Genomic DNA, 27,765 nt, shown 5'->3' with positions numbered 1-27,765 from the left:
GTGTGTGTGTGTGTGTGTGTGTGTGTGTGTGTGTTTGTGAGTATGGGCATATGTCTGCAAGAATGTGTGGAGATCAGAAGAGTGCACTGGATTCCCCTAGAGCTAGAATTATAGGCCACTTGTGAACTACTCAATGTGGATGTTGGGAACAGAGCCCTGCTCCTCAGGAAGAAGAGCAAGCGCTCTTAACTACTGAGACATCTCTTCCCAAGGGTTCAATTCTAATTACAAAGCAAACATAATAGTGGATAAATGTGACTAAACTAATTATAAAATCTGCAAGGTACCACATTCATTACAATTTTGCTATGTAAATTAATATTACTAATATTTAAAGCAAAATTGTCACCAAGGGTATTGCTTCCTTGTTTTACTCTTCCCTCCTTTTAGAACATCAAGCTAAAATAGAAGCTTGTGGTCATCCAAAATCGAAGGCTATTTCCCTATGCTTCTAGAGATATGAAAAACCAAACTCATCACATATGTAGACATGCAGAACACTGATGACAGCTCACATGTCAGTTGGCTCTTCTAGACTGCTACCTTCTCTAATGCCTTTGGAGAAAAGTGACCTTCCCTAGGTCTTAAATGTATTTAACATGTACTTTATTAGAGGATCTTAAATGTATTTAACATGTACTTTTGACATGATCTGTTTCCTCAAATCATGTGAAATTTTCTTTAATCATTGTAATGGGACTGCCATACTAAGCAGCAGTCTCTGAAGTGTGTATGACACACACATTTTCATGCACAACACAAATGTATACATATGAATGATATGTCCTAGAAAAGTGATATGAACCCAGTTATTTAGTGGCCATTGAAAATACTGGCACAGAAAGGCACGTGAGTGGAAATGGACCTGTGTGTGTAAGCATCCTCTTGTAGGGGAAATCCTATCTCCTAGCTAACACAAGTGCATGCTTTGCATAGCAAGCTTCCTCCTATATCTAGAAGCAGTGGTTCCACACACTTTAAGTGAAAATGGTGACCTTGCAAAAAATTACTTTGAAATAATACTGATATTAATTAATTTCAATTTAATCAGCCTTAAATTACTGCCAGGTTGTAGCTCTGGCTGGAAGTATCTTAAGAAAAGTGCTTTTGTGGTTGTTTTGAAGCTTCAATTTTTAAAACAGTATTTCAGCTTTGCAAAAAATAGATCTCAAATTCAGGAGCATAGCAATATTAGAAACTGTGTGTTTAAAAACAAAAAACAAAACAAAACCTTGAAGACTCCTGAAGGGTTTCTCTGTGCTAGCTCTGAAACGGAAGGATTAGAACAGGCTAGGAGAAAGGTCTTTGCACATCACCCCTTCAGATTCAGTTCTTTGATATTGGTTTGTTTTTGTGTAATCACCCAGTTTTGTAAGAATGAAAGTAAATATATGTATGATAAAATTTCATACACATGTCTTATATATCCCTACATAAAATGTCACACTTGAAGCAGACAAGCAGGAATATGTGTGTCATACTGGTAGCATGTTTCTCCTGATACCAGAATCTTAGTCAACAGTATTTCATTCAAGAAAACAAGGACTAAAATGGATCTTGTTGGTTTAAAATTATTGTTATTGCTTCTTTTCCTGGGGCTTTATAAGCATCAGAATTATTGATTCCATATGTAATTAAGACCTTGGAAAGACTTGATTTTAAAATATTATTTCTATTCCTTTCCTCCCCACATGCTCTAAATCAGTGTTCTATAGACCCACTGTGTGAAACTACAATTTCACTCATTTGTCCTTTCTGGCAATACAGATTCCAAAATGTAAAATGTATCAAATACACACACATATATAAAAATACCTAAAGTGTTATACTGCTGTTAACAGTGCTTATCTTTAGGAGTATAAATGAGGGGCTTACTTCTTTCTTAACTGTTTTATAATTTTTATATAGTGACTATATGTTGCCTTATTACTAAAATACCTTTATAATTTTATCTAAGAAATAGTTTATTTGTCTGTTGATGAAAGGACCTACCTAAGCTAGTTTCAATTTCCAAATCCACTAAAAATCATATTTAGTATGGGACCTAACAGAGGATCTCTAAAGCAGACAGGTACATTCATGCAACTTCTTTGAACTTTTTAAATTTTAACAATTTGTTTCTATGGAAGCTGGCAGCTTATTGTAAGGCAACACATTTTTCTCACTCCTTAGTTCCATTGTGATAATAGCCGGCCTGGTAAACCCCCCATGGGAGTTCTTTATAGGCTTTTAGCCATGGGGTTTGTGAACAGAACATTTGACTTGCAATTGGTTACAGAGAAGCAAGCTTGTTAAATCTTAAAACTTATACTCTTGACATTCTGGAGACTGCTAATAAAAAGTGACTTCACTTGGAAGGTAATCTTTAGCTTTACTCCATTGGGAACATGACAAGGTCTTCTGTCTTTTCTCACATTCTGGACCCAGGGTATTCTTTCTCAGATCTGGGTACTCTAGTCTGGGTGAATTTAAGAAGTCTTCCTCCCTTGGCTTACTTTTATTTTACTTTTGGCATACTCTATTATTCTTCTCAGATTTCCAATGCTTTTTAATTTTCTTCTCTTCTTTTATTTCTCCATTTCTTGAGCTGCAGCAAGACAAAGCTGGGCTAGTTCCCCAACTCCTGACCCGATGGGGTTTCCAGGGCTACTGGACTAGATAATCTCCTTTTTGTTTAAAAGTTTAAGCACTGCATCTGCCTAGAGTTCCAATTGCTCTCTGGCATCATCCCTTTCCAAAGGTAAAAGTTAATATTTTCTGAGAGATGTTGCAGAATATTATTTTAAGGTGTGTTACTTTTGTTTATGTTGTATTTGTTTAACTCTGAACCTGTGTTACTTTGCTTGTCCAGTCTAATGAAGAACTGAACGGCCAATAGCAAGGCAGGCGACAGGATAGATGGAGCTGGCAGGCAGAGAGAATATATAGAAGAAATCTGGGAAAAGGAAATAGAAAGAGGTGGAGGAGAAAGGAAGTAGGAGCCAGAGAAGGAGGAGGTCACCAGGGACCAGCCACCCAGGTACACAGCAAGCCACAGAATAAGAGTAAGATTTACAGAAGAGAACAGGAAAAGCCCAGATGCAAAAGGTAGATAGGATAATTTAAGATAAGGGAAGCTGTCTAGAAACTAAGCCAAGCTAAGGCTGGGTATTCATAAGTAAGAATAAGTTTCTGTGTGTGATTTATTTGGGAGCTGGGTGGTGGGTCCCCCCAAAAGAGCAGAAACAAACCACAATAGAGAGACAATCACATAGAGAAACTTCCACACATTTCCCAGCCTTGTGTTCCACTCCAACTCCGGGGAAGTATGAATGAACCCTAACCCTCTCATCAGGGCAAAGATTCAACTTTTCTAATTACAGTCCTACATGTAATGTTCTCTCAGTATGTTTCAAGCAATTGTATGACATTCTTTTGTTTTCATTAAAGTGCTAGGGTTTGTTTTGTTATCTGGCCCCCGAGATTTTCATTTCATTGTGTATTGTGATGCATGAGAAAGGCCTCAAAAGTCAGATGCACATTGTTTCATCTGGCTACTCTTCCTCCTCATCTGCAGGAGAGATACATGAGACAATTACAGAACAATGGCTAGTTGATAGATATGCTCAGAGATCATGTTTAAAACAAGAGGGTGCCAGAAGTCATGAACACAAGAATGCAGTCAACACAGTGAAGAGAATTCAGTAGAGCCCCCACACACCAAGAGTCTGAGCGCTAAGAGTTTGGAAGTTTAGGCCAGCATATTAAATATGAATGAAAAGAATGAGTTCCCTACAGCTGTTTCATTACATATATGTGTGTTGTTTTACATCTTAGTAACACATATAAATAATATCCCATGATAGCTTGTAAGTAGGTTTACATAATATAATAACATGGAGCTAATCCTCAAAATAAATGAAGTCAGAAGAAAGAAAACCCATCTGAAGGGCCAAGAGCAGCTAAATTCATCTGCTATTTCTGCAACAAATTAGGTATTCATAAACCATTATCCTTCTTAAATGTTTCAATTACTCATCTCTTCCAGCTTAGCTATGTAAATTAAACTGAAAAACACCCCAAAAACACAACAGTGTTTTTACTACCTCCCAGGATCATGTACTGGCTGGTTTTGTGTGTCAGCTTGACACAAGCTAGAGTCATCAGAAGAAGGAGCCTCAATTGAAGAAATTCTTAATGAGATCCAGCTGTAAGGCATTTTCTCAATTAGTGATCAATGGAGGAGGGCCTAGCCCATGATGGGTGGTGCCATCCCTGGGCTGGCGGTTGTGGGTTCCATAAGAAGTGGGGCTGAGCAAACCATGGGAAACCAGCCAGTAAACAACTCCCCTTCACGGCCTCTGCATCAGATCCTGGCTCCAGGTTCTGGCCCTGTTTGAGTTCCTGTCCTGACTTCCTTCAGTGATGAACAGCAATGCTGAAGTGTAAGCCAAATAAACCCTTTCCTCCCCAACTTTCTTTTTGGTCATGCTATTTTGGTGCAGCAACAGAAACCCTAACTAAGATAGATCACTTACCTAATTGTATGGAATATAGCCGTGATAATGAGCTCATTGTGAACTGCGACAGCCATGTAGCGAGGCTCGTGGAAGGCTGAAGGGACGGTTCTCACCGCGTAGCAGAGATAAACACCCCACAAGAGGAATACAAATTCAGCTGTGAGAGGAACAAACAAACAATTCCCCATTAGTTTCATAGGTTAAAAAATAGAAAATGAAACTTCTTTAACATGCTTTTCATCTTAGGAACATAATCTTAGACGCTTGCCAAGTTCCATTCACATCAAGATACAGATGCCATATATTGAATTTTTAAAATTTCTTCAGCAAACCTAGTTTCTCAAAGGTATCCTCTGCTGTTGCCATTGTTTATAACACAATTGATATTCTCATTGTTTTGCTAATATGTGGCCTTTTCCCTCTACAATGACTGTGAAATGATTTTTCCCCATTCTCCATCCAAATGTATGGTGTTCATAGAGAGTCTGGGTCCTCACAAAGTACCAAGACAAGAAGCCTACACAGCTTCTGGAAATGGAAGTTCCTGCTGCGCCAAGACCAACTCAGAGAGTAAAAATAGCCACTGCCGGAACTGTGGGAGCACAGGTTGTTAAACACTCCAAGGCATAGCTTACAAATGAAACATTGTTTCTTCACACATGACAGAAATCCTATCTTTTGTGGGTGGAGTATGGCAACACTCATAAAACCTGCAATCACCTTGTTGGATCTTTGTTCCCCAGAAGGGCAGGCATAATGCACCAGCTAAAAGTGCCTAAGTCGCCGGCTCTCCCTAACGCAGCATAGCCTCAGGCTACGTGCGCTGAAGATAGTTTCTTCACCTGGAAAATGAGGCTCACAAAAGTACACACTTGGGAGATTACTTGCTAACAAGATAAGCTGGCTACACAAAGCACCGAACATGGTTTCTGACTCAATTTTTTCTTAATACTGAGACTCTCATTTGTCAGTTTTTTAAACTGATCACTGCTCCTTTTCGTTGTTGTTGTTGTTTATTTGTTTGTTTAGTTTGGTTTGGTCTTGATACAGGATCTTGCCTTCAGCCCAAATCCAGGGATTTCAGACAGAGGACACCACGGCCTGTTTGAGCATTGCAATTCGAAGCCACTTTGACTAATCCACTTCATCTCTCTTAGTAGCATGACCTTGCTGGAAAATAGCATCTACCTGCTAAGAGCAATCACTCTCATGTGGAGACACCCTGCATGCTGGGTCACCCAGATGTAACCTTACACCTGAAATGCTGGTCTCTATTCAGAGCACTGATTGTCTGTCCACAAGCCAAGCTGTTCTCTCTGCCAACACTTCAGCTTATTTCTAGCAGAATTTAAACATTAGACAGTGCTCCAATTACTGGAAATCCTTTAAATAAACCAATCTGCCAGGAGCTATGCTTAAAACCCGGACATGGACAAAAGCCAAAGAAAGAAAATAAACTTCACTTCAAACCCTCAGTGAGATTTAAGGTAAATCCGAACTATTCAGCTTGCTGGCTGCTGGCTGTATGTGTTAACACCATCCCCAGCCATTACCAGGTGTAGTACCGGAAATAAGACCATCTTCATAGGCTATTTCCTTTTCCAACTTTCATAGCACCCCATGAGTCCCTTACAGTCTACATATTAAGCATTCACTTATATTCAAGGCTCTCAATGCTCACTGTGGGAGCCTCCATCACTTCCTGCTTGTTGTGAACTCACTCACCATAACAATGGCAGGCAAGCTATTCTGAAAAGCCATTTTGATTAAAACCAGAATTTACCTAAATCTCTGCCAATGATTTTGGGTTAAGCTATTCACATCTCTACTAAAAGATTTATTCAAGTCCTTGAAACGTCAGAAATTATTCCTGTCCCCAAAAGGAGATTCCAAGGTCTTCCTGCCTAAGCAGCTGGAGGGATGTTCAGGCCTACACCACCAGGCACAGCTAAGGCCCTCCTTGTCTTCCTATGCTGGTTCTTTACCCCGCCTCCCACTCCCCCTTCAAATGATAGCAGCAGCAAGGAGCCCACACACATGAGATTCAGTAGTATTTGTTGAACCGCATGACTATAAATGCTATCAGCTTCATTAGAGATGTAATGTTCTGTTACCTGCCACTCCATCTAACACTGATGCTTCTGCTGAAGAAATAAACAGGAGGTCTAGACTGGAACCCCTGATGCACTGTTTGTTCTGTTTGCTTACACATCCTATCAGAAGCAAACAGAAACTTAGAGGCACTCTACCAACCGATTCATTCACAATCTAGTTTCATCTGACCAGCCAGGTGATTGGACGGTGACATGGGCCTCCCTCTGGACACTCTGCAAATAAGGCAGGCATCTGGTAGAGCCATGGAAGAGGGTTTTGTTTTTGTTTGTTTTTCCTCCTCTTCCCCCTTTCCATCCTCTTCTACTTTCTCCTCTTTGTCTGCCCATAAAACTTCTGTTCTGGTTCCTCTAGGGAAGCCCATAACCCCCTTCCTTTCTGTTGCTTCCTGATCCATGAACCTTCTTTCGTTGCTCAGGCAGTCTCTGTTGAATTTGATTTCGCCTCACCTTTTCTTTAACTGGCCTGTAAATAATCCAGAAACTAGATTGGCATCCTTATTAACAATAGTGACCCCTCCTTATCAATACATACAACACGTGTACTATTGTGTTGGGAACAAAGGAGTGTGAGAAGCATAAATACTTACTGCACAACTGTAGCACATGGAAAATCCTGTGCTGCAGTTGACGGATGCACACGTAGTTGCCTGATAAAGTAGCATTGGCTACCACTCACTGCGGTGTTTTTTATATATCACCATACTGGAGATCTTAAAGGTAGTTTAATTAGGATGCCACCATGGAGAATTATATTTAAAAACATAAGACAAAATAAGATTTCGCATAATAGCTAAGCTAAACACTAAAATCATTTCATTAGCAGTATCAAACAATACACTCTCACTTAAAAACAATTTATTATTCAAAGTACCAATTAAACTAAATGTGATATATAAGAATTGTGCTTAGACAAAAAAAAATCAGTTTCATATAATTAACTTCAGACTAACACTGCAATTAGTAGAGAAAATATGCAGATGTTACTGAATTCTGCAGATATTACGTGGGAGTTGAAATATGTGTTGGGCTTCTGCTTTCAAAAATAGTTTCTTGTGTTAAATGATCTCTACAGGAGGAAGGAGTGTGGTTAAAAATGGAATTGGCTTTATATTTAAACATCTAAATATGGTTAAAAGAAAACTGAGGTGTTTTATTTTCAGTATAAAAGGGATAACAATATTAAAGTACCATGGTCCTTAAAAAATTAATAAATCAGAATGAAAATTATTCCAAGCTGCTTTTTCAAAAGGCTAGGGAAAACAGACAAGAATTCATATCAGTTCTGTGACACCAAAGATGTCCAGCTCTGTGATCCGAGGATCCCCACCAGTGCAGAAAGGATAACAGCTTCAAAGTACAAAGACCACTCAAACTGTGTCGCCTCTTCGCCAAGCTGGGGAGGCCTCTGTGTTAACAAATGCTACCTCTGTTGGCTACATCAAGTCATTTCAAATAGGAGAAATAAATACATAATTAATAAAACGTCCAGGTTTTGTTTCCTGGGTGTTTCTTTTAATATACTCTTTTCTCGAAATCTGATTCACTTAGAATAATTTATGATCAAAGTAGAAAGCAGTTATGACTCTACCAAGAAGAACCCCAGAGTGGACAGCTCAGAAGTCATTGTTAAGTATAAAATCAAATTGCATCAGCCATTTTTGAGATTAAGGCTGGGGAGATGCCTCATTGGTTAAAGCACTTGCCACACAAGAAAGTAGGTAGGTGTTTGGATCCCCAAACCAATTTAAATGTCTGGTAGGTGTGTGTGTGTGTGTGTGTGTGTGTGTGTGTGTGTGTGTGTGTGTAGGTCAGCTTGTAATTTTAGCCTGGACATGAAGGCAGAGACAAGAGATCCCCATCTCTGGAGCAAACTGATTCTGTGTTTGACTGAGAGACCCTGTGTCAATGATTAAGATAGATGCACACTGAAGGGAGATTCTGGACATCAACCTTGGGCCTCTTCAAGCATGCACACACATGTACACACACCTGTACGTACACACACACACACACACACACACACACACACACACACACACTCCCCTTCCCACATATACACCATGTAAATGAGATGGAAAAAAAATCTTGAGATTATCTGAAATTCCAGAATTATGGGGTTCAAACAAGCACAAGGTGCTTGTCTGCCCTTCTTTTGATTAAAATATGAGGTTACTTGGATTAAAAGATGAATGTGGCTGCTCAGACACATTTTTAAAATCAGAAGTGGCTGCATGTGACCTTGCAGTAAGGGAGACTTTCTGCATGGCTGTGTGGCAGGGAAGTGGTGCATGGTGGGTCCTAACTTGAGTTTATAAAGCTTTATTCAGAGAAGCACCCAGAAGCAGGTAAATATTGCAATACATTTCACAGATGGACCAAAGAGACTAGAATGTTTCATACTCTGGAAGCAAAGAACTGCATGCCTCAGCAGAACTGTAGGATTTGCCTGCGATAATCCCATTTCATCCATGTACACTCAGTGAGCCCGAGGGTAGTTGGGTAGTACTCTCCAGATTATATCCCAGACCCAGGTTTCCTTTGGCTCTGCTGTTAATGTAGGAATAGTCAAGAGCTCTCAAAATGAATCTACCAGGCAACAATCACTTGTATATTAAAAAAAAAAGTTATTATGTTCATTAAAGTTGAACAGATTGTGGTGATCAGAGTCCTATTCAGAAGGACATTCGTGCCCTCCATTGATCTGATTTCATAGCCTTCACCTGTTGAGTATGCCAGGCATTGTGCTAAATGAATGTTATACATTAACCTTTATAATAATAAAGCTTTTGGAAGCTTTATTAGTGTAAGAGTGGCTCCTAAAGAAGTCTGGAGGAGAATTTCTGAATGTGAACTTTCAAGCTTGGGTCCAAAAAAGTTGATGGGAGTGATAAGGAATAATAGGACTATCCACACCAACACTAACAGTCTATATGACTATCCACACCAACGTTAGCAGTCTGTGGCTATCAACACCAACATAAACAATCTATGTAGCTAGCCACACAACACTAACAGGTCAATGGCTATCCACAGCAACACTAACAGTCTATATAACTATCCACACCAACATAAACAATCTATGTAGCTAGCCACACAACACTAACAGGTCAATGGCTATCCACAACAACACTAACAAGCCATATAACTGTGCACACGAACACTGACAGATCATGTGGTGATCTGACTGTTTAGTTCTCTTGCTCACCCATTGCTAGGCAGCTCTCTGAATAGTCAAATGTAATCACCTTGACTTCTATTTATTGCTCCCCTTTTCATATCTCTAGAACCTGGATCAATTTTTTTTTTCAAAACATCTCGTATTTCCAGTGAAAAAACTAAAAGTGAATTTCCCCCTATTTTTGACATATACCTTTACAAATTTCAGAGATTCACAGGAGGCAGCAGAGCCTTAAGAGAATCCTGAGACACCTGAGCCTAGGACACCTATCAGACATCATGACACAGAATGAGTTGAGAGACTTTTGAGGCACAAGGTTGGGATTAGTACAGTGAACTGTGTCTTCCAGAATGTTCTATTTCTTGCATTCTGTGCTATACTTAAGCATTATTATTCTGGTATGGACTCGTGTTAAAATCTTTGTCCTTAGTTCATGGAATCTTAAAGAACTGGGTTTTGATTGAGCCAGGAGGTGGTGGCACAGGCCTTTAATCCTAGCACTTGTGAGGCAGAGACAGTCAGATCTCTGTGAATTTGAGGCCAGCCTAGTCTACAAAGCAAGATCCAGGACAGGCACCAAAACTACACAGAGAAACCCTGTCTCAAAAAACCGAAAAACAAACAAACAATCAAAAACAAATAAGAACTCAGTTTTGGGGAAGGGCCTACTCATTAGGCATAAGCCCCAGAAAAGGACCCTGCTCTCTTTCTTTTGCTTTCTAGCTGCATGAGGTGAGTAACTTCTCCCACCATGGGCTCCCATCATAATGTACTTTCTCTCTACAAACCCAAAAGTAATGAGCCATCTGATCTTGGACACAAATTTCCAAAGCATGGAGCTAAAACATACCACCCCTTCTTCCTCCTTCATTTGTTGAAACCTAGTCCCCTACATATTCAAGCTAACTCACTATGTCATCCAAACTGACCTGGAATTTGCGGTCCTCTTGTCTCAGCCTTCCAAATTCTGTATTGCAGTTATGAACCACCACATCTGGCTAACCTTTTGTTTTTCCTTTGTGTTGCAATACACTGTCTTGTGTAGTTTGTTTTGCAACAAAGATCTAAGAAGAGCTGAAATGACTTAGAAGAAATGGTGGTCATCATTGCTATCTTAACTGTCCCTCAAGTCCTGTTCCAAGGCTGTATCTTCCATTATGGTACCAGTGTGTGTGTGTGTGTGTGTGTTTCATGTATGTTGGCATGCATGTATGTTAGAAGACCAGATGACAACATTGGGTCTCTTTCCTTAGGCACCCTATCTCTCACTGGTAGGGAACTTGCCAAGGAGGCTAGGCTGCTAGCCAGTGGACCCCAGGGATCCTCCTGTCTCTGTCTTCTTGGCACTGGGATTACAACACGTGCCACCACACCTGGCTTTTTTTATGTAGACCATCGGAACTATCTTCCCAGTTTCCATAACTCAGCCTCTCTAACCTCCAAAATTGAGGCAGCAATACTTTGTCTCACTTTATGTTCTTGATACTGTATAGTTGACTGCTGCTCAAAGAAGTGGAATGGGTTTCATAAGAGGTGATAAATAAGAATAAAACCCTGCTTCAGTTGTTCTGAAAACACACGAGCAGCTCTTGAAAAGGTAGCCATAGTTTTTAGTGGAGTGTAAAGTAGGACAAACTTTTATCTTTGACTGAAAATGGAAACCACATTTTAAAAACTGAAACATGCAATGAAGCATGGATTAAGGCATATGGTGTATTAGAATAAGAGAAAATTTATATACAGAACCTAATTCAAAAATATTGCTCTGAGTCAGAGGAGAGGAAGCTTAACCCACTTTCTTCAATGCTCATTCAATGCACTTCTTTAACATCTCACCTATCAGAATGACACCCAGGCTTCTGGGATAATTGTTGAAATCCTCAGAAACAATTGCTGCATTGGAATTTCCCTTTATAGTTCAATTAATGAGTTATTGTATTTTTTCTCAACCCCTTCTAAAACATTTGCAGAGGACTAATTAAATTACAGAATACAGTGTCTGTTTCACAAATTTAAAATATACCAGGAAGGAGGACAGCAAAAAGGGCATGTCACAAAGGAGGAGAGGAAAGTAAAGATCATCTTTCCTGTCATGAGAAGATACTGTGTGGTGTTCTGGACAGAAAGGAGGCTAATCAGTGTCAGAATTCATTGAAAGAGTGATACTTCAAAATTCCCCACTGGAATGTGAATTCAGGCATATTACACCTATTTGCTTATGACATAGTAAACTAATTCATTCTCTCTCTCTCTCTCTCTCTCTCTCTTCTCATGTACTCACACCCTCATCCTTTCCATCTGTGCATCTGTGTGTGTGTGTGTGTGTGTGTGTGTGTGTGTGTGTCTGTCTGTCTGTCTGTCTGGTGGCAGTAAGTAGAGGCCAACCAACATTGGGCATCTTCTTTAATTACTTCCTACCTTATCTTTAAAGATGGGGTCTCGCGTTGTCTGTGGAGTTCACGACTCAGCTAGAAGCACCAGGGATCCTTCTGTCATTAGCACCCTGCATGGCACCAGGATTAGAAGCACAGCCACACCCCGATTGTCACACGGGTGTCGGGAACATGGACTCAGATTCTCATGCTTGCAGAGCAAGCACTTTATTGAGTGAGCTCAGTACCCCGATGCCTTTTAAATGTGGTGAATTAAAATTCATAGCAAGGGACGCCAGGCTCCAAAGCCTTTCCAGAGCCAGGACACATGCCAGGTGTTGGTGGACTTACTCTCTAACGGGTCCTTGTCTGGGATAGTTATTATCTCATATGGCCACTACCAAAAGGACTTGTGCATTAGTGATACAGACAGATGGGACAATGTAGGAGAACAGAAGCGGAAGTAAAGCCAGTGTAGGCTTTTCCTATCTGCTCTTGTGCTAGATAAGGAAAGACAGAAAAATATTTCTCAATTATGTCACTTTGTACCACATTTGACTTGCATAACCTAAATTCTGGCAGAAACTGAAGAAATGGTTCAGTGCTTGCCCAAGTCTGCACTGAAGTCTGGTGTATGTATATAATCATAGACTAGAATGCATAAATGCCCGTGATGATACCACCTATCAACTGGTTTCCTTTGGTTAGTTTGTTTGCACCAAAGAAGAAAGCTCATCACCAGACCATCTTGGCTATTTTCATGCTCCAAGTACAGAGGCTCCTGTGAAGACCTGGCCTGGAGCAGCTAAATCTAACTACAAAGACTGTCGGGTTGGTGAGATGTGGTAAAGTTTAATTCAGACCTGGGAAGCAACTCTTTTCACATCTTAAATTTTACCAATTAGGTAGGAAGTTCAAGGAATGGAGTTGTGATTTCTCAGTATGGCAAACCTTAACGCCATTGTGAAAAGCGCTGATGATGATGGGCAGCTGACTTCCCACTGCGGCAGTTACATTCAGAAGGAAACACATGACTAGAAACATTTTCTTCAATGAGTTTAACTGGGTTTTTATTTAGTTGGATTTTTCTCATTATCTTTAGAGAATACTTCCCAGTTTCAAACTCTCTCTTCAGAGCTCTTAAAGGACAGAGAAACAATCAAAATTTTCATCAAAAGTAAATAAATTCTCTACATCTTTAATATTTATAATTATACCATTTAATGCTTTTTAAGACTATAATTTTTATTTGCCATGCCAAATCTACACCCGCTTTTTATGTGGACTACTGGAGAAGTCAGATGTGACGGAGTCTCATAAATATGGCCATGGCTGCCAGGTGTGCTGGGGCATTCCTGTAATCCCACCCCGGGAAGGCAGAGGGAGGAGGATGAGATGCCCAGAACTAGCCTCAGTTAGCAAGTATGGGGCTAGCCTATTCTCCATGAGACCCTGAACAAAGGTATAATAAAAATGAGCCAAAGTAAAATGCTGGAGAGTACCAAATTAGTTGAGAAGCCTCAAAAATGTGTTCTAAAATTTGAGCATGCATGTTTATATTTAAAATGAAGTGAGAACAGTTGTGTACTTTCTGGATTTTCTAGTTCTAGCAAATCCCTTCCTCCTAATCTAATCTTGGCCACAGAAAGTGCGATGGGAGAGAGAGAGGTGGACTTGTTTTTCATTCTTCCAGCAAATATTTATCAAGAGTCTGTAAGCGGCAGCTGGCTTGCTGAGTGTCAGGGAACCAGTGTGAACCACACAGCCATACAGCAGTGGGCACTGGGGATCACGGAGCTACCAGAGAAGGGAAAGGTGAGGGGGAGATGGAAGGATATGCTCTTCCACTTCTAATAACGTACAGAGAGTGTTTAAATGTACGCCAGAAAGTTTAAAGTGGTGAGTAATATCATAACAGCCTAAGTACTTCAGAATATTATAATAGAATCCTCAGAGGCATGGAAACTTAGAGGAATTATATTCTGCTCTCAGAAAATCCCACTCTGACCTATCTCAGGGCCAGGTAATGGGCTCAGACCTCCTTGTTTTACATGTTCTCTTCTCTAGAATTATCCAGAATTACTGTAGAAATGGCTCTTTGTGTATTTTCTTCTGCTAAGAGGATATCTGCTACTTAATGAGGGTTCCCCCCAACCCCCGGGGACGAAGAGCATAGTAATTGAACAGTTTTATATTCCTTAATCATGAGGATGTGCTCAGAAAATGATGCATAAAACAGTTTTGTCATTGTGTGTACATCACAAAGTACACTTGTAGCAGTGTAGATGGTGTAGGTCAGCCATTCAGTGTGCGTGAAGTATGTGAATAAATGTGAGAAGCGTGATCTGCTATCCTACCAACACAGCATCACATTTTACAGTAAAGCTTTTCTAGGCAGGGGTACCCTCTAAAACAGTGGGTGTCAACTGTGAGTCACAACCCTTTGAGGGTCACATGTAAGATACCTTGCATATCAGATATTTATATTACGATTCATAACAGCAGCAAAATTAGAGTCATAAAGCGGCAAGGAAAATAATGTTATGGTTGTGAGGTCACCACAACATGAGGAACTGTATTAAGGGGTCGCAGCATTAGGAAGACTGAGAACCAGTGCTCTAACAACAATGATGGGTGGTGGAGCACGGTATGGAAGTATGTAATGCAGCCTCTTACTGTCATATCAGATGTTAGGCACTATGCTGCTGTCCTTTCATAACAAGTACTGTGTTCATTTGTAGCAGCACCACAAAACACACTGACCGAGGTATTATATGGGGACATAACAGTGGCCATGCCATCACTGTGTGATAAGGATGCTCAGTTTCATGATAATTTTATGGGACCACCATTATATAGAGAGACTACTATTAGCCAAAATGTTCTTGTGTTGGCATGATTGTACAATAAGAACAGTCATCCAGCAGTGGTGGTGCACACCTTTAATCCCAGCACTCGGGAGGCAGAGCCAGGCGGATCTCTGTGAGTTCGAGGACAGCCTGGTCTGCAGTGCAAGATCCAGGACAGGTACCAAAACTACACAGAGAAACCCTGTCTCAAAAAAACAAAAATAAAATAAAATAAATAAAAAGAGTCTATTGTATTAAACAGCTATATTTGAGAGTCACAAAAGAGCTAGGAAAAATGTGGTCAGAGTGGATTTCTATGAGATTTTGAATGCAGGGGAGTTTCAGACAACAGATCTTAGAAAGTGAGAAGGGTCATGGAGAACAGGGTGAAGGGTTGGCTAACTGCACACAGGTTAAGATGGCTGTCCACTAATGTGGTGTGAGCAATAAAAGGTCAAAATGTGTGTGGAGTTGGGAGATTTACAGATGGGTAGGCCAGAATCCTCTATCTGATGTCACCTACTTGTTATGCTTAGGTGTTTGCTGTTTATGGATGGAAAAGTGAGGCATGGGGCAGAAGGAAATGAAATCAAACTGGAAAGGACCAGTAGGAAGAGGGTTCTAGTTGTCTGAGGTCCTGATGAGCACCACAGAATGGCCAGAGCATAGCTGGAGTTTGTTGCCACTAGGCTGCAGCAAGCTCATCTGATTGTGCCCTCAGGGTCCAAGTTACACATGGCAGCATAAAACCAGGGTTCATCTGCCATCACATTAATCATGTAGTGCTAGGTCACAGGCACCAGGGTGCTGACTGAGAAGGTTTGGAGTGAATCCAAACTATACATTTCTAACAAGTTCTCAAGGGATGACACACTGGGACCACTCTTCTAAATCTCTCCCTTGGAAATGTTCCAACCCACAAGTCACTGGATTTGGCACACTGTACTTTCTATAAAAGCACATAATGAAAGCAATCAAAATTGAATTTATTGGATCATTATATCATTTTCCTGGTTCTCTAAATTTCTGATATTTTCAATAAATTTACCATCAAGCATCGTTCATAATGTGTTCCAACATAATATATTCCAACTCTTTCTACTTAGATATCTCCATCATGTTTGACATAATTCCCACCCACCTCCATCTGTCGCTGTTCCTATCAAATGTTACCCACATATCTTTATAATAACCCAAACATTACCCATGGCTCAATGTGCTTCTACATAAAGATTCTTGGGGTCTTGTCCAAAATATTTGTCTTCCTACACTGAAAAATTATTGTACCAAGAACCTTTTTACTGTACTTTGTTTTTTGATAATTTAATAATTCCTATTTTGTTATAGTAACTAAGAGTAAACACTTGACCAGTAGCATAGGCTTTTATAAACTTCATCTCTCCCAAAAGGTATTCAGCACAGCAGCAGAGAAGTTAGAAGTACTGAAGTGAATCTTACTGATAGCATGTAATTCTTACTTTCCAAGGAAGTTTACTAAATGAATTACAATTCTCAATCATACATCCCCATTTATTTCTGCAGAGTACAGAATAAATTTTTAACAAGTCTTGATTGCATAGGAAGGTTGTGTGCAAAGGAAGCAGAAACACTACATGAGTTGACCATGCTGTCTCCGTGTTTGCATCCTCATGTGTGCTCAGTATTATCATTTTCTTTTGATAAAACATAAACATAGTGGGATTTTCTTCATAATAATATGAGAAAATGACTTTTTCTGCTTTGGTTACCTTGAAAAGTATCAAATAAAACATTAAAGGGTTCTGCTGAATATAAATTTGATATTTATGCAATGTCTTTCTTCTCATAACCACACTAGAGCCAAACCCAGAATTTCTTTCTATCTTTGCTGTTTGCTTATCTTCTGAAAGTTAAATTGCTTAAAATACATTCTCATTACAGCCATGTCCACAGCCACATGACTTCATCATTACAGTATCAGGGTTATAAATGTCCTGAAATACCTCGCCTAGGAGAACTCTCTATTTGAATTGTGAACTAATAAGGACATATCTTGTTAGCTTCTAGTCAAAAAGGCAAGGAGATAGAAAATGAGAATTAAACTCCTATTTTACTTTTTACATATGCTCTTAAAAGAAGGTTGGTTGGTTGGTTTGTTTGGCTCACAAATGGAAACAACACCAAAGTAATAAAGGCTTCTCTCCATCTTTTGATTTTGTCATTTGATCCTGGACTCCCAGAGAATTTTCACCAGAGATAAATATAGGGAAGATAAATTAATCATAGGTTTTAGACAGTCAACTATTCACCAAGAGTGAAGTCAGATCAATATCATAAGACCTTTGGACAGAAAAAATACCAACATTCTTCTCACCTCCTACCACCTCAGAATATAAATCAAGATAGCTACTGTTAATCAGCTAGAGACTAATTGATAATTTCTCTGTATATAGTTGTTACCTTTGTTCTTGGCTTTTCTTACACTTTTTTTTTTTCAATAAAGGAATGAGCCTTTGGGAAAAAAGTGAAAGTTTTTGTTTGCATTCCATATATCATTATCATTTTTGTAATGTTGCTGTTACCAAAATCACATAAAAAGTCCTTTAAACTTAAAGATCAGACTTGACAAGGCTTTTCACTAGACCAATTTTGATGCTGTTGAGAAAAGGATAAGACACTCATGCAAAGCATGAGGTGACCACATACCAACTGCTGTCATGTAATCCCAGCGGTCAACGAGGCACATGTTGAAGGTGAGGTGATCAGATGTTTGCCCTTGGCCAACAAGCAAAATATCCCTCTCCAAGTTCTGGCACATAGAAGAAGTCCAGCCAATGAGAAACCAAAACACTACCAAGAGTATTACTGCCAGCATCCTCATGACCCTACCACCAGTCATGTATGGAATTCTTTGTGCTGTTCTTGAAAGAAACACCTTCAAAACCCTGGAAATGGAGAAGATTAAAATGTGAAGATAAGTCAAATGGTCAGAAGGAAAATCTTTAAAATATGTCATTTTAAATCTCAGGAAATTTAAGCCCATAAAAAATCACCTGTGCAGTTTTAAGATAAGAAACACACAAATGCTATTGTTCATAATTTTATTAAATTCACTTTTGTTCCAATATTATTCTAAGTCAAATCTTCCTGAGCCAGTTGTTTATTTCTATAATGGAACACTACTACTGTTATTGTTCTGTATCTCATTTGATGTAGCTTCTTCTTACGGTTATTTTATCACACTATCAAATAATGCTGTATCATGAAACAATTATAAAAGAGCAACTTAAACATTAGGTTAAGTAGGTAACATCATGTTGTTAAGGAAGAAAGTTCGAATGAGTTATTTAAAAATGTAGTTTTTTTAATGGAAGTTTTCTTTTCTGTAGAGATGGCTCAAATAGCTAAGGTTGAGAACTACTGCACTCTATGACCTAAGTTTAATTCTACTTCTAAATAGTGCAAGAAGGTAAAAATCTAGTTTTACTGTATAGACCCATCCACCCTTCAATTCAATCTCTAGGGTATTCTCAGGTTATTTTAAGCTCCCCACTCTCATCCTAATATTCCACAGAGCTGTGATTGGAGACTCTCAATGCTAAGCAGTGGGTCTCCTAATTCCTTTCCTTCTAAGGTGTTCACACATTCCCATTTCATTTTAATTTTTAGGTAAAACCTTCTGAGCACTACCAAGCCTTGTAATTGGTAACTGAGCTCTCACTGCTGTGCTTCCAACTAGTTTATCTGCTAACTTGCTAGGAGCCTTTTGTATTTGTCCCCAAGCAATGCCCACTGTTACACTATAGGATAGAATTAAATAGTCACACAATTATATATGATTATGACATACAACCATAAATATTTTTATAAAGTTTGCCTGAAATGAATCTAACAGCTGCTAAAATAAGATGTTTTCTTGGGGGAAAGTGAGGAAACTGTAACATACAGAAGCAGTAAGTAAACATAAATCTAAAGTGATTCTATACTCAGGTGACTTCCAAAGCTAAGTTCTTGTTCTCATTTTAAAAACCAATATTGCGAACACAGTGTAGCTACTGTGACAGTGTAGGAGATAAGGCATCTAGTGACTTATGCCAGAAGAACAATCAGACTCAGAGTAAAAGACAGGATTTTATGTATAAGACTGATGAATGGCTATTTGTGTGTCATAATTCTAGCATTTATGCATTTCTTCATGTCTTCAAATAACTTTACCAATATGTGGACCAATTATGAATTCCAACCATTTTAGATTTAAAAACCTTCCATTCCAATTAGCTAGTGAATAGGCTCAATAAGAACTCTTTGGAAGCTTTTTGAATGGAATGGAAGATTTTTGAAAAATTATATTATTCTAATTCTCTTTTTTTAATAAAAGAAACTTGCAGTCACTAAATATATAGAATTGCTTCTGGCTATAGCAAGGTGGATTCTAAACTGGAAATGACTATGTCTTTCAAATGGCAATCCTGACTCCTTTGCTGGTTTCCATATTTTAACTAGGACAGAAAAGGACAAAATTACTCCAAATTCATTTGAACATCTAAAACTAACTTTAAGGAGAAACAGTAGCAAGCATGTGTGAGGCTTCATGCAAGGCTATGTGGGGAACAGGATATGATTTCTGTCTTCTAGAATACAGCTTCCAGTCAGGGATCAGGAGTCCCTATGGGACCCTGCATCTGCAGGCATTGTGAGAATTTCCTAAGGGTACAAAGTTTCTGAACATACAAAAATAGAAAATCAATGAAAAGCCAAATGCGTATTGAATTGGAGGTATTTCTGGCCATGATGCCCATGTTGCACAGCCTCATTGAGGTAGCCTCAGTGCTAGTTCTGAACACAGAACATAGCCCACATTGCACTGTGCATACTGTCACACCACATGACACAAGCAAGTGTTGCTAGAGACATATTGGCTCAGACCAAGCTGCTGCATGCTGTGAACATCAGTGTTTTCACTGTGCACTTAAGTTTTCTGCTCCTATAGAAACAATGACCTAAATATGGAAAACAAAAACTATTACAGTTTTCTACTGTCTTTTTGCTGCATTTGTAACATTAGTAAACCTTGGGTTGCTCTTTTAGAATATTTTAAAAATGGATTTTATTTTGAGTTGTTGACTTGAACTTTACATGAAAACTCATGAAGTAACTTTTTTCTTGGGGTTGGGGCAGAATTTTTGAAATGGCCCTAAAACACACCTCTGCTATTTTGTACTTTAATACATATTTATGAAAAGTTGCATTTCACCACCAACTGTAAAATCAAGATATCGAGCTACCTGGAAAAATGCTGAAGATGCTCTATTTCCTACATTATCAGATATATCACCAAGATTTAACTCTTCACATAAACAATATGCAAGTATATTCATTTAATTTGTAGTATTATGTGAATTTTCTTTATCTTTTCATTTATTTTTACTTTTTTGAGAAGTTCATGCATGCTATTGTATTTAGATCATTTCCATCCCTCACTCTCTCCATCTCCAATTCCTCCTATCTCTCCCATTTCCTCTCAAATTCATGATCTCTTCTTCTTTATTTATTTTTTATTTTATTTTATTTTGGTTTTTCAAGACAGGGTTTCCCTGTGTAGCTTTGCGCCTTTCCTGGGACTCATTTGGCAGCCCAGGCTGGCCTCGAACTCATAGAGATCCACCTGCCTCTGCCTCCCGAGTGCTGGGATTAAAGGTGTGCGCCACCACCGCCCGGCTTCTTCTTTCTTTATTAATGTCACATACACACACTGTCCTGAGTCCATTTAGCACATCCGTTTATAGCTAAGCACTTGAGTTTGGATAACCTATCCAGTAGCTCATCTCTGAAAAAGATGGAGTCTCCCTTTCTCAGCAGCCACTGCCTGTAGCTCATCATATGGGCTGGGGCCTTGTGAAATTTCCCACCCATACTGGCCTATCAACTGGTGTTATAATTATGCAGGCTTTCTTTAGGTAAGCATGTTGTTGAGATTTCACAGGTTCCATTTTCCTGCCGTGTCTAGAAGACACTACTGAGCAGCAGACATCCTATTCCCTGGCTCTCACCATCATTCTGCCCCATCTTCTGCAATTTTTCCAGAGTCTTAGGTGTAAAGGTTGTGTTATAGATGTATTCATGATGGCTGGGCACCCACAGTTATTCTCTGAAGTTTGACCAACTGTAGAGCTCTGTAATAACCTCCACCTGTTGTAAAAAGAAGCTTCCTTGATGAAGGCACTTATCTGTGGATATGAAGATAGGCCTTTAGAATGTGGTTAGGAATGACTGGAAAGTGGCAGTAGGAGGTTCTCCTCTAGAATCCATGACTACAGTGGCCACAGGTGGTTGGCTGGGTTTTCAGTCCCAGGCATGACTGTCAACTTAAATCCAATTAAGCAGCTGCTACTGAGCTGCAAAATAAATGTGCCTCTGTTGCACCCCTGGGGATATCTCATTAGCTGGCCATTGTTATGGACTGTAGGCTTCATAGTTGGGTGGGTCTGTTGATTGCTTTTCTCCCTTGGTAGCTTGCATAGCACCTTTGGAAGCTTTGAGTGCTAGTGCTCAGGGAGGAGGCTTCCAGATCATTGCCAGCTTGATTCTTCAAGTCCTTGTCTGAAGTGTACAGTGTCTTCAGCAATAGGGACTTACCTTCAATTTCTGGCAACAGCAATAGCCTACATTGTTTGGGGAGTCTCTTGAACCCTGATTTCATCTTTAATAAATTGTAAAATTATACATATACCAAATAATTGTTCTAATTAAAGATTCTTGGGGCCAGTGAAATGGGTCAGTAAGAAAGGATGCTTGCCACCAAGCCTGATGACCTAAGTTCTGTCCCTGGAACCCACATGGTAAAAGGAGAGAACCTAGTCCACAAAATTGTCCTCTGACTTCCAGATAAACATTGTGGCATGCACATACCCATGCAACATACACACATATGCATACACTAAATAGCCAGACAGATAAATACACAGATAGGTAGGTAGGTAGATAGATAGATGATAGATAGTTAGATGATAGATAGATAGATAGATAGATAGATAGATAGATAGAGCATGCAGGCATAAATAAAATGATATTTTTTTGTTTGATACTAGGAATGGAATGCAGGGCCTCATGAACACAAGATTTTTCCCTTACTGCTGAGTCATGCCTCTATACCTTTCAATTTAATTTCATTATTATTAATTATAAGTAAATTATCAGTGTATCTATTTTATATACCTATATATACCTAAATACCTAGGCATGTATAAAATTTTCCCATATAGAAAGAGGCCATGCGGGCTCCTCAGCTATTGGTTCACCTTAGTGCGTGAGCTGGCTTTTTGGAACCTAGGGCCTATGCTGAGACAATTTGCTCAGCCTTGGTGCAGGGAGGAGGGGACTGGACCTGCCTAAACTTAATCTACCAGGGGGGAGACCTTGCCTTGGAGGAGGTGGGAATGGGGTGCATGGATTGGGAGGGGAAGGCTGGGGGGTGGGAGGAGGGAGGATGGGGAATCCATGGCTGATATATAAAATTAAATTAATTATAAAATAAAAAATATTTTAAAAAATAAAGAAAGATGCCATGCATAGAAAAAGTTTAACTCTCTGTTTTAAAGCTTCCATCCTAACTAGAAATAAGTCTGAAATTGTTACTATTGTATGAAAGTCCCAGAAAGTAATAAAATTATTATATTAAAAGTAAAATCAACTGAGGGAATAAAGAAATTGTTATTATATAAAACAATATATAGTCATGAAGCTGGTAAGTCTATTAATCTAGTGGGAAGCATGGTGTTGGATCCAACCCTTGCTGGAGATCCATACCTAGAAATGATAGAAAGTGACAAGATGTGAGGAGGAGAGACAGGGGAGTTATCTTGAGAGTAGAGCTGATGGAACTGCTTGGCAGGAGGGGGTGTTTGCTTCCAAACCTTGCCCAGGACTCCTGGGTGCTTTTCAAGTTCCTGCAGGGTTGTTTATTTTATATTTTAAATCAGATGAAACTGCTGCTTTGGAGAAAATTGCTTGTTACCTATGCTTTATTTCTGTGACAAAGAAATACAGAATGATTTTTTGTTTCTGATACCAAATGTTCATAGAAACTCTGAAGTTCAGAGAGTGAACAGTAAATTCATTAAGTACCTTATAGTCTCTTTCAAAATACTTCTTAATCTCATCTTATCTCATCTCCTCCCTTCTTCTCTCCCCCTACGTGTGTGTGTGTGTGTGTGTGTGTGTGTGTGTGTGTGTGTGTACTCTCGTGCAAGTGTGTGTACAGTCTAGAGTTTGATGGTGGGTGTTGTTTTCTATTATTGTTGTTGCTGCTATAGAAAGGGTTCTCTCACTAAATCTAGAGAAAATTAGTTGGCTAGACTGACTGACCAGTGAGCCTCCAGGGTCTGCTTACCTCTGCCCTTCCACCCTGCCTTTCAACACTGGAGTTAAAGACACATGCCTGACTTTCATACAGTGCCGGGGACCCCAATTCATGTCCTCATATGTATCAAGGACTCTACCACAGAGCCATCTCCCCTGCCCGATGAATCAGATGAGTTTTGATTGCACAGGAAATCAATATGATGTGAGTTTGGATATTTTTAATAAAGAAATCCCATTTCTAAATTACCAGAAATGCTTATGTTTTCCAGATGACCCTTGGGTACTCATTGTACAACCTGATAACTCAAGATTGCTATAAATCCCAAAATCTCTTTTCTAGCGAGGAGAAAACAAATAGCAAAACAAAGCCCACAACTCTCCCAGCACTGGTTTTACAACTTTCAAATAAAATACCGTAAAAACAAAGTCTAAACCATTTGGAATGTGGGTTTGTTAAATGGTGTAAGATGCATTTCTAGACATGCCATAAACAAAGTGGGGAAACCCTGGTCTATCTTTTAAAAACGGAGCTCTTGTCAGTTTGTACTAGTTGGCCCCTAGAAACTAAATTCTAAACATGATTTCCTAGACATGCATTTGTATAAAACAGCTATGAAACACATTCATACACACATACACATACACCTATACACATACAGACATGTGCACACATACATATACACACACACATACACACAACACATACACATATATATACACACATAGACACAAATGCACGCGCGCACACACACACACACACACACACACACACACACACACACATATATACAAAGTTTCTAATGTAAATGACATTTCTATGATCTTTACATTTTACTTTAATTTTGTCTCGTTTTTGAGCTAGAGTTTCTTGGTGAAACAGTTCTGGCTGTTCTGGAACTTGCTTTGCATACCAGGCTGGCCTTGAATTCATAGAGATCCACCTACCTCTGCCTCCGAAGTACTAGGATTCAAGATGTGTGTCATCATGCCCAGCTACTTTAAATTTTTTAATTAAAATAAAATTACAGCTTTCCTTCCTTCTTTTCCCTCCCTCTCCTCTATTGTTCTCCCTCCCCTGTTCCCTCTCAAATTTATAGCCTCTTTTTATTTGACTATATATATACATATATATGTATAAATGTGTGTGTGTGTGTGTGTGTGTGTGTGTGTGTGTGTAAATAAGTGTACAAATGCACCTGGGTGAGTCCTTTCAGTGTTGCTTATATGTATATATTGTTGCTTCTGTGCATGCATGTTTTAGTACTGAACAGGATAATCATTTAGGGGGCTCGTCCCTGGGAAAGACTAATTCTCCCTCTCTTAGTAGTTTTAAATTGTCGGTAGCTTTTCTGTCTGTATCTAGGGGTGGGACCTCAGGACATTTCCCCACATCCACGGTGGCATGTCAACTGGTGTTGTCATTGTTTAAGCAGTCACATAGTTGAAATTTTATGGGAGTGGGCAAATGTTTATACAACTCTCTTCTGGGGTGGGGGAGAGTTGCAAATTCCATTTGTAAAGGAATAAGAATTTAGAATGAAAAAGGAATACATAAAGCACACTTTTGTTTTTCATTACCACTGCCTCACACGTGCGTGAAAAAAACTTGTAATTTTGAAGACAGAGGGTACCTGTCCCAACTTTCCCACTCTCCACATTTCTAGTTTGAGCTCACACAACTACTTTGTCAGACTTTATATTTAGGTTCCTATCACATCCTTCTAGGATTTAGTTGATACTTTTCTCTCCTTACCATGTGGGCTTCCAGCTCTTGACATGCATGAGGCATGGGTCCCCACTGTGTCATCAGACCATGATTTTCCTCCCTGTCAGTTCCTTTTCAGTCTTGGAGCCATCTCCTTCCTCAGCCTTCCTTGCATGTGGCAGTGTTTTTCAAGGACCGTCCAAATGTCACTCCTGACATTCTTTTTTCTACAGAGCATACCCAGGCAATTGCACCCACTCCTGTTTCACTTGTCAGCCACCAGCCAGTCCCACATCTACATATTCAGCTTGGAACCCTCTCCTGAGCCCAAGATGGGTGCACTCAATGGCCTATCACAGACAAGCACATCCCCAATTAAAACCCTCCTTTACTCTGCCCTCCAGTCCACTTGGCTGTATGTTACCCATCTCCATGGATACTGTGACCTAATTGTACAATGCAGAGACCTAGGAATGAACTTTGGTGTTTTTCCTTCATCTGCACTCCAGTAATCAATTGAATCATGAAGGGCTTGGTTTCTGTGTCTTCTCTGTCTTTCAAATCATCCTGCTTTTCTCCATCTTCACTGCCACTGTATAACTCTTGTCCATTAATTTGCTCCCATAGTAATGTTCTAACTTGTCTTCTTACGGTCTTGACAGTCTATAATCCACAGCATACACTGAGGCTACACGGTCTTTCTATATCTTTTTTCTGGTCATGGTCTCCTTTTTACAATCATTTTGTGGCTCTTTACCTAACTCCTCTCTCTTATGGTAAAAGATCTCTGAACAGTGGCTTCTCCTCACCCAGCAGCTGTCTCTCCATTTTCTCCTTCCTACATCCATGTAGGGATCATCTATCTGGGCATTTGTTTTCAGCAGGTGTTAGAAGGGGGAAGGTGATTTTCCAAATAGATTTCTCAGGCCTGGAAAACAGATCTTTACCTTTTATTATGATGTGGCCAAAATTTAATGCCTCCAGTAAAAGAAAGTTGCTATTCTTACAAAATGTACGTGTCTTTGTGATTTTGCAACATCTCTTTCATTTGCAAAAAGGAATAAACCTATTCATCCTGAAGCCAGCCAGGTTTCTATTCCATCCATGTAACCAGAGTGACCCAGCACCATGAAGGTTTGCCTCTGCCTTTAATTTCTACTAGTCTCCTGAGAAACGAAGCATATAAAAGGGACTGAGTCGCTACCTGTCACTCTGCTTCAGTGGTGACAAATCCCCATGTTCATTTAATTTTCATCAATTTTTCAAAACTTCATTTTCAGAACTGGAAGCTTCTGATTTGTTCACTAAATGGATTTTTAGATCAGAATTAGAGAAGGATAAAAGGGATTGACACTGTCTGGATGAAAATAAGTTTTAGCCTTGCCAAACATGCAACTTCCCAAGACTTTGAATTATTGCTACTATAAGAAAGAACAGTCACAGCTGGGCTCTCATCACTTTGTCAGTCTCTGGGTGGTCTTAAACTTGAACCTCTCACATCATCTTCCTTTCTTCTCACCTTATCTCAGCTATGTAGGATAAGGAGGAACCGTGACGAAGGGAAAGAAGGAACAAAGAGAGGAGACACACAGACCTCTCACACATCCTCCTGGATGGTTAGAGTTGGAGGATCCTAGTTTGATCCTATACCTGTGCAGAGAGGATGTGGAGGCCCAGGAAGAGGAGTTATTCATCCAGATTAACAACTAGTAAGTGGCATAATAATGACAAACATTTACTCTCTTATTAGTAGGTTTTAGTATTCTACCAAAGGGAAATTGGTAGCCTGTTCAGAACTGTAAGGATTTTATACAGCACATGACGTGGCATCTCTGAACACAAAACATCTTGTCATGTACAGTGGATCCTCATTATGAGGAAAAGCAGACTTCTAATCAGAAACATGAAGGATCGGGCACAGCAGAATGACATATTCAAATTGTCTAAAGAGAAAAATAGGGAAGGCAAAAACACTTGGTTAACCAAGAACCCATGGCTGGTAAAATTCTCCCTTAGAATGAAGGTAAAATTAGAGCAGTCTTAGATAAATAAAAAAAAAAAAATTACACTCATTTGTTTCTATTGAGCATGCCCTCTGTGAGATGCTGAAGGAAGGCTTTACACAGAAACAAAAGGACACAATATAGAAACTCAAAAGCACATGGAGATATGATATGTCTGGTAAAAGTTACTAAGTCAGTAAATATACATGGTATTAATGCATTTTAGCTTGTGACTCTTTTTTACCTATGTGATTTCAGACACTATGCAAAGCAAATATAAATCTATGTTGATGGGCATATGATATAAGACATCATTTTCAACATGAACAATGCCAAAGATGACACAAATATACATAAGTAGGTTTTTTATATTACCCAAATCAAGTTGGATTAATCTGAAATAAATTACTATGAATTTAGGATATAATTATAATCTCCAGAGAAGTCACTGAGAGGACATTTAAAGCATGTACAGTAAGATGAGACTAGAATGGCACAGTAGAAAGTATTGATTGCTTACAAATGTAGGAAGACGCGGAGGAAGAAAGCACAAAACAAATGGCATTTGATGTAAAAACAAATTGCCAAACAGAAGAAGTGCTACCTTGCATGTTGCTATGTTACATGCAAATTGGCTGAATTCTTCAAGCAGAGTGTGGAAATGATAGAACTAAGTTTTTTGAAATTATCCTGTTATCTATAAGG

At 39.3% G+C, this 27,765-nt stretch overlaps 1 protein-coding gene across 1 annotated transcript in view; it reads right to left on the bottom strand.

The window, feature by feature from the left end:
* The window catches only part of Gpr158 (G protein-coupled receptor 158), a 356,067-nt gene that overhangs the window by 10,098 nt on the left and 318,204 nt on the right, over positions 1 to 27,765 (bottom strand). The window contains exons 7-8 of the mRNA XM_036187671.1: positions 17,698 to 17,936; positions 4,518 to 4,656 (exon numbers count right to left, since the gene is read on the bottom strand). Coding sequence (XP_036043564.1) covers positions 4,518 to 4,656; positions 17,698 to 17,936 — 378 coding nt within the window. The remainder of the gene's footprint in view (positions 1 to 4,517; positions 4,657 to 17,697; positions 17,937 to 27,765) is intronic.

Source organism: Onychomys torridus, chromosome 5, assembly GCF_903995425.1.
Source record: "Onychomys torridus chromosome 5, mOncTor1.1, whole genome shotgun sequence".
NCBI lineage: Eukaryota > Metazoa > Chordata > Mammalia > Rodentia > Cricetidae > Onychomys > Onychomys torridus.
The sequence above is the reverse complement of the archived record's forward strand: the minus strand, read 5'-3'. Positions and strand labels throughout refer to the sequence as shown.